This window comes from Patagioenas fasciata, chromosome 1 (assembly GCF_037038585.1).
Source record: "Patagioenas fasciata isolate bPatFas1 chromosome 1, bPatFas1.hap1, whole genome shotgun sequence".
Classification (NCBI taxonomy): Eukaryota; Metazoa; Chordata; class Aves; order Columbiformes; family Columbidae; genus Patagioenas; species Patagioenas fasciata.
In genome coordinates, this window is record NC_092520.1 from 102,803,169 (window position 1) to 102,816,537 (window position 13,369).

Genomic DNA, 13,369 nt, shown 5'->3' on the forward strand with positions numbered 1-13,369 from the left:
TAGAGGTAAATAGAAAAGTTCTTTAATAGAGGCTTGTTTTTACATTTTGGTGCTAAGTCAATATGAAAACTAATGTATTTCAGTGGCATAAAGTTGTATTAAAAAATCAGTGAGTTGATTTTTCAACTTACAGTTCAATTTTACATATTTAACCTGAAGCACTATAGTTAGAATGTTGTAGAAATGGATTTTTTTCAGAAAAATAAGTGTCTTCTCTCTCCCTGCAGTATTTCTAAATCAGTTCTAAAATTAAGTAGAATTAATATACCAATAACAAGGAACTGTGTGATTTGAGTTAGAAACACAAAATAGACCTCTGGTCATTCACTTTACAGTTTAATACAGAAATTACTTTCATCACAATTTTGCGTCACTTTAGAAAAGGAAGTGAAATGCAAATTTAAAGGAATATGGCCCATTTTAACAATTATATCTCACTGGAAATAATGGGAGAAATTGACTTTTTTGTTTATTGATCTGCTGGTGAATATACAACCTCAAGGAGTCAGGCGATTGCAAAGTGTCAGCATTTGAAAACAATACCATTTATCTAAATACTTTTCAATAAAATTACTAAATTGCCATGGTCAGCTCTCATCTGAACCAATAGTATGTTTTTTTTCAATGCTCTTGAGGCCCAGAGAGTGCTTTGTAACTTTCTGTACAGGCAAGTTTAAAGGAAATCAAATACAAAAGTGTAATGCGCAGATTTTTGCAACACCTTTGGGTGGGGGTAAGAGGCAGCTTTTAGAACTGCAGTTTCTCAACTGTTGCTTTCAGAAGATTTTCAAGAGCCAATATAAATTTATTCTAAAGTCCAAGTTGTATCATTCTAAGAGGCAAGGAAATTGAGACAACATTGATGAATGTTTTCAAAATAGGTTAATCTCAGTAGGTATATGTGAGAGAAAATTTAAGTTTGCAAGCCTTTACTTACTCTTTCCTTTCTTACACCTGTGGATTTAAAGGTATGTGAAACTTCAATTAGAAGAGGAGACAAATTCAGGTAAACTTATTTTCATTACAGTCAACAGGGAACCAGACAAAAGTTTCACTTGATCGTCTCATAAACCAGATTGTCACCTTGGTGAAATTGATAATAATTAGTCCTACCAGGCAGTATCTACCTCTCAAGAGCTAATTATGAAGGAAGATCAGCAAGTATTAGTAAGAACTGGAGATGCATTTGGAGTTATAGTTGACAACAGCACAGGCAGCAGTGACAAGAACCTCAAATTACTGTAGCAGGGTCTCCTATGAAGACAGGCTGAGACAGTTGGGGTTGTTCAGTCTGGAGAACAGAAGGCTGTGGAGAGACATTATAGCAGCCTTCCAGTACCTGAAGGGGACCTAAAAGAAAGCTGGAGAGAGACTTTAATTGAAAGGGGGTAGATTTTCGTTAGATATAAGGAAGAAATTCTTCCCCATGTGGGTGGAGACGCACTGGAACAGGTTGCCCAGAAGAGCTGTGGATGCCCCATCCCTTAAAGTGTTCAAGGCCAGGCTGGATGGGGCTTTGAGCAACCTGGTCTAGTGGAAGGTGTCCTTGCCCATGGCAGGGGGTGGGAACTATTAATAGATGATCTTCCAGCCTAAGCCATTGTATGATTCTATAAGCTGAAGTGTGAATTTGCTAGGCTATTGAAGTATAGAAGACCACTGCTTAAGACATTAAGACTTCTAAACAAATCTGGGACTCTTTCTGAATAGAAGCTTCTAGCAGACTATGAGAAGTTGTGTATCTCCATTTAGTTTGTTAAAAAGTATAATTGTGGAGTTGCATTGTAACCACATTTCTCTGTATACAGTACCAACCATCAACAGGACATTGTGGTTTTTTTAATTAAACAGCATCAAAATATAGGAAAAAAAAAAAAAAAGTAATATCCAAAGCACGATGGAGTAGTAGTTTCCTAAGGCTCTCCAACCAAGCAGTTTCATGCTAAATCAAGCAGAATTTTTATGTTTTTTATAAACTACTAAATAAGCTGATGCTTACACGACAAATAATTCTATTAACAATTTTAGTCAGGTAAGGTGAGAATGAAATGTCCTTGTTGTTTTACGATATTTAAACTCATAAAACAGATTTGCAGCAATTTTCTTTTTCTTTGGTTTCTCATGCACAGTTGATGTACAAACCCAGTACAACTGAAAAAATGATCCCAGTTGTTCTCTACAGGTAGAATCTGCCCAGAGCCTACTGTAAACTCTTTCAAATGCTGGTCTTTTCACAGATTTGATAATAATATTCAAACCAAGATAATTCCTATAGTTTATGCTAAGAAGAAAACATCTCTGAATTATTGTCAACTCCTTAGCAAACATTGCCTCCAGTTTTTTACTTTTTTTCACCTCTTGCATCTCTATCAGCTACCCTGAGATTCCATAATTCGTACGATAATAATAACACAATAACAAACATAATGCACACATAATAATGAAGATTGCACAGTTGCTTATTGCAAAACAACATAAGAAACAACATGTACTTTTTGTTGATAGTTTTAATCCCCCAAAAGTGCCCGTAATGTGTCTCCAGATTAAATCAATGTGATCTAACTGTCTGGAAAATTAATTTCTTCCTTGTTTCTAATAGAATCTTGAACAGAGGTACGCACTTTTAATGGGCAAATTCATTCTGGTAACCAAATGCTAGCAAATTGTATTTGGGATAGTTTTCTACCAAATGTTTTCACAGCACTCTGATTTATGTTGCTGCATCTGGGCAGACACTCTTATGTCAACCTTATGCTTTTAAACAATTTGAGGAAGCAGAGACATTTATGCAAATGACTGAATCATAGTACATTAATGTCAAATTCAAGACTGCAGATTTCTAAAGTTGGTGTATGATATGTTTACATGAATTTAGGATCTGTACCTTACCACAAATTAAGGAAAGGCAATACAATTATTTTTTTCTTACACGATTTTGTGCCAGCTAGTGCCTCTGACAGAAATTAGCTTGTTTGTGGTGTTTCTTCATGTTGCTACAGGGCTTTTCCATAATAATAAATTATTGTTAAGCATGTTTGTCTGCTACAATAGAAAGAGGAAAATACTGGTAAGATTGCTCATAGAATAGTTTATGATTAAGTATAGCACTAAAATGCTATTTCATTCAATGACATGCGGAAATGAGATCGTAGGAAGAATTGCATGATATATGTACAAATTAACTAACAAATAATAAATAAAGGCAAAAAAATGATGCCATTTTGGTACCCACTTAGGTAAGTGGGTAAGAACTCTGAATGTTTAAAATATATAACACAGGAAAAGCAATCAAACTGGTTTACTTCAAATCATCATCGACTCAATTTTCTTTTTTACTATTTTAATTATTACCAGGAATCTGTCTGAACCAATAATGTTGTTGTCATTGTTGTTTTACCTGGCCAGTTGTCACAAGCATTGTGAATGACATGAGGAAAAAAATGTGGCACCTTGGGATGTCATGGTGTAAGGAATTTTCCTTGACACTGGTTGGTAAAATTTTTAATCAGTTATATAAGTTACTTCTCTTTGTCTACAAAAAGTTTAATCATAGTTTCTCAGGACAAAAATAACAAAGTATAACAAACTCTTGTTGATATTGGTGATGGTAGATTAAGCAAATGTGTAGTGTCATTATGACAAAATAGATACTGAACTGTGAATTAGTGTCCACTGTGTGTTCGCGGGGGGAAACACCACAAAAAACTCCTGATGCTTCAAATAAAAAAAAATCTATACAACTAAAGGACTTTTTTTACATATTATTTATGCAGTAGATAAAATTGTTTGATGTAGAATTGGATTTGATGAGATAACTTTTTGACAGTTTTATTTGTTTGTGGTGAAATAAGGTTACTGGCAGCTATCTAAACCAAGAAAAAGACACAGTCAGGGCTTTAAAAAGAGAATGCAATGTCAGTGAGGAGCATATTGTTTGTTTCATTTTGTACACAAAGTACATAGACTATCTGCAGTCCACACAAAATTATTTTTAGCTCGGTGTGTACGAATATGATGAAGTCCTGTCTTTTCTGAGTTGTTTTAATAGTATATAAACATCCCATTTTTAAATGTTTGTTTGCTCACACTGTCCGCAAAGTGATTAGAAACTGTATAATTGCAAGTACAAGTATCTTGGCCTAAGGAAGCTGCGAATCCAAAGGGCAAAGTGCCTTTTCACTTTGCTGTTTCTGTGCAAAGGGGTGAAATGTGAAGTGAAACTACAAGAAGCAGATTCAATGTCAGCATTCCTTCTGTGGGGGACAATGCCAGCAGGTTCAATGTCAGCGTAAGGCTGTGGGGGACAACCCCTTGTAAGCTCCCAGCACCTTGCCCTAATGCAGGTGTGTGGCCAGGATAGAGGGGGAATGAATAGGGAACTATAGCTGTTGACAAGTTGTAGATACTGAATGTAAGTAGTGAAAAGACTGTGGTTCACAGCTCTGGGATGAGTGCATGAAAACATGACTTTTAGCAAAATGGTTAAAAACACTTCTGTCCACTTTAAACAAAACTATTAAAAAAAAAAAAAAGGGTTCATGGGTTTCTGTGTTTTGTGTGGTACCCAGTTACAAGAATAATCTGCTTTTTCTTGGGCCATGGAATCTAGACAAACTTCATCAGTACACGTTCTTTCAGTTTTATCATGTGAAGAGTGTAAAATGTATAGAACACTTGGGAAAAAAAAAAATCTCAAATTGGCATCTACATGGTGATCTGAAATCCAGATGGCTAGAGTCCTTTCATGATCTCATGGAAGTTCACACTTCTCCTTCCTACGCATAGTGCACAAGGTTCCCGTTTTGGCAATAGGGGTCTTAAATTCAAAGACCATATCTGTCACTGAACTGTTTTCTCTTTTTACTTTGTATAATATACCACGGAAAAATCAGAAAATTCCCTTGATAAATTTTACATCAGTTGAAGTAAGTGTGGAAATCATATAATAGTTATTTTTTGTGTGTTTTTATGCTGGGGGAGGGAGAAAAACTAATTTAAGATACTGTGAATGCAGGAAAAGGGCTCAGGAAGAGTATTTAAAGAGGTTTTTAATTAGCATTTTACTTTCTAATAATATACTGACTGGTGATTATTTGCCATCTACAAAGGCTTATGTAAAGATAACCTCAAATTTGTACAAATTTTAGTTCTGGACACTTTGAAGTTCAAGGAGTAGAATTTCCCCTCTTGCCTTGCCTTTCCTTGCCTTCCATAAGTAGAGGGTTTTTTTGATTTATTTTTTTTGTGTAAGTGGTATGGATATTAAGTTCATGTAGGTACATGCGATAGCACATTTTTTTCAGATGACTCAATGGAAATAAACCACTTATTGTGATATATTTTTCCTTAGATTGGACATCTTATTGTAATGATTTACCAGTGTAATTCTCCCTATTGCATAATGCAAAGGCTCTTGCACTAAAATCAATGTGAAACACAATGAATGAGTACAAAACCCAAAATATTAATTTTAAACTGGGCATTACCAAAACTGAGGTCTGTATTGGAAAGACAAATTACTTTTCTGCCTCACAATAATAGAGAATATTTGCATTTAGGCAAACTACTTGTCCATAGCTGCTATTTACTCCTAATAGATAATTGTGTACCTCAAAATAACAGCCAAAGGTTGGACCGGGTATTATTGTATTAATGTGCATCATAGAAAGACAAGAAAATCTGATACCTCATAGAGACTTTTCTGGGTCTTAGAAGGTCTTGTAGCTTCTGCTACAATAGTATCTTGAAATCTTACATGTTCCACAGGCAAAGCAAAGTGTGCTGGGACACTTTGGGCCAGCAGTTTTCTTGAGGCAACATGACTGGGCAGTTTGTAGCTTGCTAGGATCCAGCAGAAAAAAAGTTTTCTCATCTTCTAAAAACATAGTAAAACAGTCTGCAGATTATTGCGACGTATGCTCATCATAGCTGCTCTCGTATTCTGAAACTATGGGATGTGAAAATAGTTTGGAAAAACAAACCAAAAACAGAATAACAGTTTTTACTGTGAGGTATGAAAGACACAAACAATTTTGGAGGAGTTTTCTTCTATAACAACCTCAAAGAGACTGTAAGAAAACAAAACAGAAAGTGTAATAAGAATAAGCTTAGTCTTGACAGTGCAAATCTCTGCCTTGACTATGACTCCAATCCAGGACTGTGGGGAAATGTGCAGCAGCGAGCTGACATTGACCTCTGTGTCCCCGGTTGTGCTACTGTTGGTCTTCAAAATGTTGGTCTAAAATTTGTCCAGAAGTTGGTTTAGGACATGCGACTGACTTTCTGCACTTCCACGAATTAGTAACTGGCAATTGAAGTGTGGTCATATTAAAACAAATCAACTTCAAGTGTGGTTCACTTTGTGAACTTTCAGTCATAATCTCATGCCTGAAGATCTAATGGACATGATATATTAAAAAGGCATGAATAGTACTCATGTTAATCTTTTACATTCCTGAAAGCTGTATCCTGCCCATTTTAACCAGTTCATGGATAAATTTAATGTTTGTATGCAGACTTACTAACTTGCTTGTTTAGAAAGAGAAGACAAACATATAATGTTGTTCCAGAGTGTGATGTGCTAAAATATTTGTTTCTTCCTGAAAAGGTAGATTTAGTGTTTTGCTTGAAAGCTTTTGTCTGTAGATAAGATTCAGACACACTTCCTGAGATTGTGAAACCTATCATAAGTATGGATTGTTGAAGTTATTTCAGTTTCTGCTTATTTTAGCAGTAAACTGTTGAAAATTATTTTCCACTTCCCTACTTGTACATTCTGAGGAATTCAAGGAAAAAATTACTCATGCTCTACTGATGATTAAAGATATGAAAAGGTTGATTTCCTTATTTATAAGTATGAACTTTCTTAAACAGGCATACAGTATTAAAATCTAAGCTACAGATTCAGAACTGTGTTTTTTTTAAACACGGTGTAAGGTAGCAACAGGTATGATAGTTTTTATGATAAAAGGTGTAGAAAATATATTTTAATGCATTTAGTAAAACTTAGAAAATGGTTCATCTTGGTTATCTTTTGGTAGATTTGCATTTTGCTGTGTAAGTAGAAACAATGTAAGTAATACTTTTCCTTAGAAGTGTAGGTTCCGTCTTCCATGTGCCCCAATACTACCCTGCCTGCCAAAACCACAAACGAACTCCAAACCGAACAAAAAAACCCACACACACATAAAAAAGAAAACAAATGCACAAAAAACCACAAGATAATGGATTATCAAGCTTTGCACAACTGAAGTCAAATGTGTTCTTAATGGAATCAAAAGAAGTACTTCAAAGATCCTTTGCTTTCTTGACATTGCTTATTTGTGTTGATGGCTAATAGGAACTCTAAACACTGAGCACTTTAAATTTTAAAGTGCTTCATAGACTGTTAAATAAACATGGTTTGTATTTTTGGAGATAAAGAAGTAAATTTGTTACAAGTTTTTCTTATTAATTGATCTGCAGAATATTACTGTAATAATCTCTAGCAGACAAGAATACAGGGGGAAAAAAAAGACTGCAGAGATGCACTGGGAGGTACTTGTTACAAAAACATGAGATGTATCTTTCTGTCTACTTGGCTTTGTATTTTTCATTTAGAATTCAGAGGAGAGCAAAAAGTTTCACCTCTTTCCATCTGGCCAGTATGTGATGAAGGGTTTTGTTTCATGCTTGACATTTTTATGAGTACATGTATGCATTTGGTATTTTTCAGGAGCTCCAGGATGGCATTGGGCGACAGCAAACTGTTCTCAAAGCATTGAATGTAACCGGTGAAGAGATTATTGAGCAGTCGTCAACAGCAGATGCTAAGGTGCTGAAGGAACAACTGGAAAGTTTGAACAGCCGGTGGAAGGAGATCTGCAAACAATTGGTAGAGAAGAAAAAGAGGTAGGTTAAAAAAGAGGATAACTATTGTGAAATTTTAATTGGTTATTTTAGATTTGCTTCTGGCATTCAATGAAGCTCACAACTTCTGACATTCTCGTATTCATAACAAATTGTCAATAATAAAATTTCACATCCATGTTATTTTTTTTTAATTCTTTCTTCCACTTATTCCTGTCAGTGACCATCACTGCCTTCCATATTCCACACTTATAATTCCACTTCTAATGTTAAAAAACAAACAAACAAAGCAAAAAAACCCCAACAAAACACAAACAAATGAACAAACAAACATGATTGCTTGATTAAAAGTAGAACAGAATGGAGCTTCATTTATGTAATGTACAGTCTTTTTAACATCTTTCTATTTGATAATATGTAATTAAAATATTTCTCGGTAGTACTAATAATACCTTAGCTAATTGATACATTTACTCCTAATCTAATGCACTTCTTATCATTACTGCCATTAATATCTGCATTTCATAGGTTAATTTAATCTTCTTTGTAATCACTTGTGGATCAATTTGTTTTTCTCCTGCAGTCACAGGAAGCTAGAGCAGTTGAGTTACAGATAATACGGCAAGGGTTTGTGTTACAGCTTATACTAGATTTATAAAGGCATATAGTCTTAACTCAGATGCTAGACTGAAATTGACATGACATTCTGCTTTAAAATACAGTCTCTGGTATAGCTTTCTTCATGCATGTTTTTAAAAAATCAAAATATTCCTTATTGAGGTATACTTGACATTTGCTAGGAGAACTAGTAACATGCAGCACTTTTTTACTTCTGATGTGTCATTTATCTTTGTTTTCAGTTGTGAGGTAAAAGCTGTGAAAATATTTGCCTGAGTATATATATAAAAACTATATATATACACTACATATACTATATACTATATATACTATACTATAAACTATACATATACTATATAAACTATATAAATATAAACTATATATACTATATATACTATATATACTCTATATATGCCTATATATATATAAACTTACTGCTCTTCACAAAGTTGTCAAACTACATCACAATGAACTCAGACATTTCCATTTCCATGATTTCCTGCTGTGCTTTTGTCTCCTGCTGTTTTTTAGAGGTGGTTATTCTAGCACTCCTTGAAGGCTCAGCATTTTGAACAAAACAGTTAAAACTACAAACAATCACCAAAAGTAAAGTCATGTTGAAAAGAGAAACTAGTTCCTTTCACACCTTAAGCAACCAATTGTTTTCTGATTGAAATGCATTTTTGCCGTGTTAACAGCACCTCTTTTGAAAGCTTGCTATTGAGTTTAATATTGATTAAAGTTTCTCTTGGAGCATGTTAAAAAAAAAAAGACACAATAAGTAGGCTATAACTGTCAGAAGCTACAGTGATGCTTTAAATATTTTTCTACTGTATTTCCAGGTGTTGATGGTAATGCTACTTGTTACACAAGGGAGTCCTTGGCCTTTATTTATCACACTAAAAGCTGTTCTTCTGTACAATGGAAACCCATCTGTGTTTCCAAGCCTTAACTTTTTACATAAGTGCTAACACTTACAAAACAATAACACATCATTTTAATAGCCCTGTAAGCTGCTGCAGCAAGCATAGAAGAAAGAGATTGGTGGTTGAGCTTTGTCTGAGAACATGAAAGATGTTCCAGTTCTAGTTAAGATTGGTGTTGTACTTTCCTTCATTTAACACTAGAAATGTGTGTCTGAATGCTGTTTTGGCTCAAAGGTGATGTTAACAGTATATGGAATTTCTTGGCACATCCTGTATTTTAAGGAAGTCTAGCATCTGTTAAATGGGAGTAATACAGTAATGTTCCCTAGAAGAAGAATCTTTATTAAACACTTGCACATGTATTCTTCCATTTGGTCTGTTTGGCTTGTTGACTGGTTAGTTTGCTTCTGGAACGACAACTTGAGTAATTTTGAGAACAATGATTGCAGAGACCTAGTGAATTCTGCATGAATAAATGCATTGCTGCAGAAGGAATACAGATAGAATTGTTTTAAACTGATATAAATTCTTTTGATGTACTGTAGTGAGGTCCATGCACATCAGGATGGAGGAGTTTGCACTTCTATTCATTGCCCAGTCTTCCTGGCTGTGTCAGAGACAGGGAACACTTTTTGCTCCCATATCTTGGAAACAGATCCTACCCTCATTATGGGTACTGCCTCCCAGTACATGCTTTTTCTTTTCCTTTCTCATCTTTTCACTCTTACATATTGGATTTTTAAAGAAAAGAAGCCTAGTTGACAGGAATATGTGGTGTGTTCCGGCTAGGTCTCAATTATTGATGATCCTAGGCATGAAAAGACTGTAGGCTTATCTGCTGCGCAGTCTTCATATAGCCTTGGTGTCATGAGATTTTCATCTCTCTTATGCTTTGACTTCTTTCACTTGTTTGTTAGATATTCAAATTTGGTTTGGGATACAGTCAAGTTCTTGGTTTTTAGAACCTGAAACCCATGTCACCCAATGTACCTTAATTTTTCATTAAGAACAAAGCTTGGGGCAAACAAGAAAAGTTGAAGAAAGTGACCTCTACTTGCTTCTCCTGCACTTCTTCCTCACTCAGATTCTCACCTACATGTGTCTCAGCATATGTTTGTATGAGTGATCCTAATATAACCACTATTGCATAGTTACCATCGAGTATGACTACCACGAGCAATTGCAGTAAAGTGGTGCTCAGCTAAGTCATGTCAAGAAATATGTACCTGAACTCAATCTGCGTTGTCATATCTGGGTTTTGAACAGGAGCCATGCCAGATATCTGAACACTAACTTCAATATCTCTTTAGCTGTACCACTGCCTCAGTCTATACACCCTGGTCTTCTAGATCTTGCTCTGTATTGTTTTTTGGGGGTTTGTTTTTGTGTGGAGTTTTTTTATTAGATTGTTGGGGGCTTTTTCGTTTTTGTTTGTTTGTTTTGTTTGTTTGTTTTGGTGTTGCTTGTTTGTTTGTTTTTCTGTCCAAGATGTCACTGCTAGCAGTCCAAAAGAGCAAATATAGTCATGACATTGTCCATTGCATAGATTGTTTTCCAAACCAACTCTTGAGTCAGTGTGCTTATATTTTTGTATCACTTAAGTTTCAATAGTTCTTTAATATTTATCTTTCCTAAAAATGAAAATTTTCACAGTTATAAGAAGTTAATGATTATGAGGGTGATTCTAAGTTTTTTGTTCAATTTTGAGAGTGATAGAACCATATTTTAAAACCATAATGCAAAAAGATGGTGTTGAATGGAGAGCAAACTGGGTGTAAGACATTTTCATTTAATTAAATTTAATTACAAAAAAACCCAACAAATTAACACTTAGAATCTTCTACAAATCAGAAAACTTGTGTTTAAAAAAAAAATTCTGATTTTTTTAAATGGAATTAATTTTTTATTCTTTGTAGTCAATACATCGCACTCTGCTTTGAAATCTGATTCTCAGCAGTTCAGACAGAAGACTAGTCATCAATTAAAATTTTGTTTTCTATTTGATTTTATTGGCTCAGCAGATCTCAAGATAAAGGAAGCGGTAAGAAATTAGCAACTGAATGGGTTCCAGACATGAAATCTTTCAGTGATTTCTAATTCAAGTGTAATGTTGCTAAGCATTATTTAAATAGCAAGGAAACTTTAGATGCTGTTTATTTTGCTGTTGCTTACCAAGATGAAAGAACTTGATTTTGGTAATCCTGTTTAAAGATGGAGCCTAAGCCATTTGGGACATATTTCTCAAGCCGAATTCAAACATACTCATTAGCTGGGGGATGGTGGGGCAGATAACAGAAGTAACAGAAACTACAACATATTTTCGTAAGGTGCATGAATGTGAGAAACAGAGGTGTATGGTGACATTTCCAAGAATGTCTGTGACATTAAGCTGTCTCAGGTACTCAAATGCTGAGCTGATCATGAGAAACTAAGAATGAGTGGATAGGCAACAAGTGGCAAATTATCTTCATCATAGATTGTGGGAGATTTGAGGGATTTTCTTGAGGTTGTTGTGTGGATGGGTTTCTATTAGATGGAGATTTATTTCTGAACTAGCCAAAGGAATCTCAAGGTCAGCTCAAAGGCTGAGAAACAGCACCCACTGTGGGAGTGAAGCCTCAGGGCCTCAACAAGATGTAAATCAACAGTTCTATAAGCAGTGAGACTCAGGCGCACGGACAGCTCGTGAACATGGGCAATATCCAATCAGCTAATGCATACTTGGAGCGTGGACGCGTGATCAGGAAATAACTGCATATATAAGGAGTCTTGTTTCTGTAATAAATGGCTTCGCTTGCATTCTTATTGGATTGTGTGGAGTCCATGATTTTTCGCCCTCGCAATAGATAAATGCGACACAATGAATATTTCAGAGAAACAGGCTATATCATGCTCACATGATGCTGAGCTTGCAAGTGACAGTTACAACTCAAGAAAGTGATCCTGGCATTATTACTGAAAGTGTTTGCAGGCTCAGTATGGAGAGGCAGCCAAAATAGCCATGAAATTTTGGGCAGCATTGTCACGTCTTGCCCATAGGTGTGAGTGGGGAGAGAGGTGACTCAAGTTCATGGGTCCACTTGGTTGGAAAACAGTATACGCAATACTTAAGGTCTGTAAATGAAAGGCTTTTGTTTTGCAGCTTGGCCCAATTGGCAGATGATTTAGTGTCAGAAAGATTTATGTTATTTTAGGTTCAACTGGTAAACATAAAAAAGTTTGTGGCACATGTGGGGCTGTGAATTGTATGTTACTATAAAGAATAGAAGTATAGTAAAGAAAGGAGAGAAAAAAAAAATTCACCATCCTTATGGCTTCACTTTATGCATGATGGTGTTCGTAGTCTCGGATCCAGCAATAAGCAGTGTCCTCTGGTGTCTTGTTTGCTTCATGAGGTGAGACTGGTGGATGGAGTGATCCTCAGGCTGGTGAGTGGACACCCCCCAGTGCTTGCACAAGGTGGGCCTTTATAGTCCTCTGGATTGCCTGCTTGCTTTGCTTCTACTAATTTATTCTGTGTGAGAACATATCATTGTCACTGCATTGATAAGGAATACTGTAAATTCAGAATATTTCCTGTAACCATCAAGAACCCTGTGCTTGGTTGATTTGAAAAGAGAAGACGATACATGATATAATTTTGAGAGTTTCAATGTATTAATCCAGGTTTCCTAAATAATTTGGAATATACATTAAAATACCTGCATAAGAACTGTAAAACAGATCATACCCATGAAATTCTAGAAATAACTGAAACTGATCGTAAGTTCACTAGACACTAATATTAATCATAGTGGTAGGTTGGGAGATTTATCAAATGAGAATTATCATGACCATAAAAGGACAATTTAAATAAAAACAGGCAAGAATACAGAACGAAACAATTTCAGGAACCTGTACTGCTCTTCAGTAAAAAAAAGAAACTGGTTTTTGAGTTTTAAAAGGTCGAATGCTGATCCCAGGCAAAGCACAGACTT

The 13,369-nt window shown here is 35.3% G+C and overlaps 1 protein-coding gene across 12 annotated transcripts in view; it reads left to right on the plus strand.

Annotated features, from left to right (window-relative positions):
• DMD (dystrophin) overlaps positions 1-13,369 on the plus strand; it is a 1,243,922-nt gene that overhangs the window by 810,872 nt on the left and 419,681 nt on the right. For all 12 annotated transcript variants that reach the window (XM_065859822.2, XM_071812115.1, XM_071812091.1 and 9 more), the window contains one exon: positions 7,715-7,890. In XM_065859822.2, the coding sequence (XP_065715894.1) occupies positions 7,715-7,890 (176 nt within the window). The remainder of the gene's footprint in view (positions 1-7,714; positions 7,891-13,369) is intronic.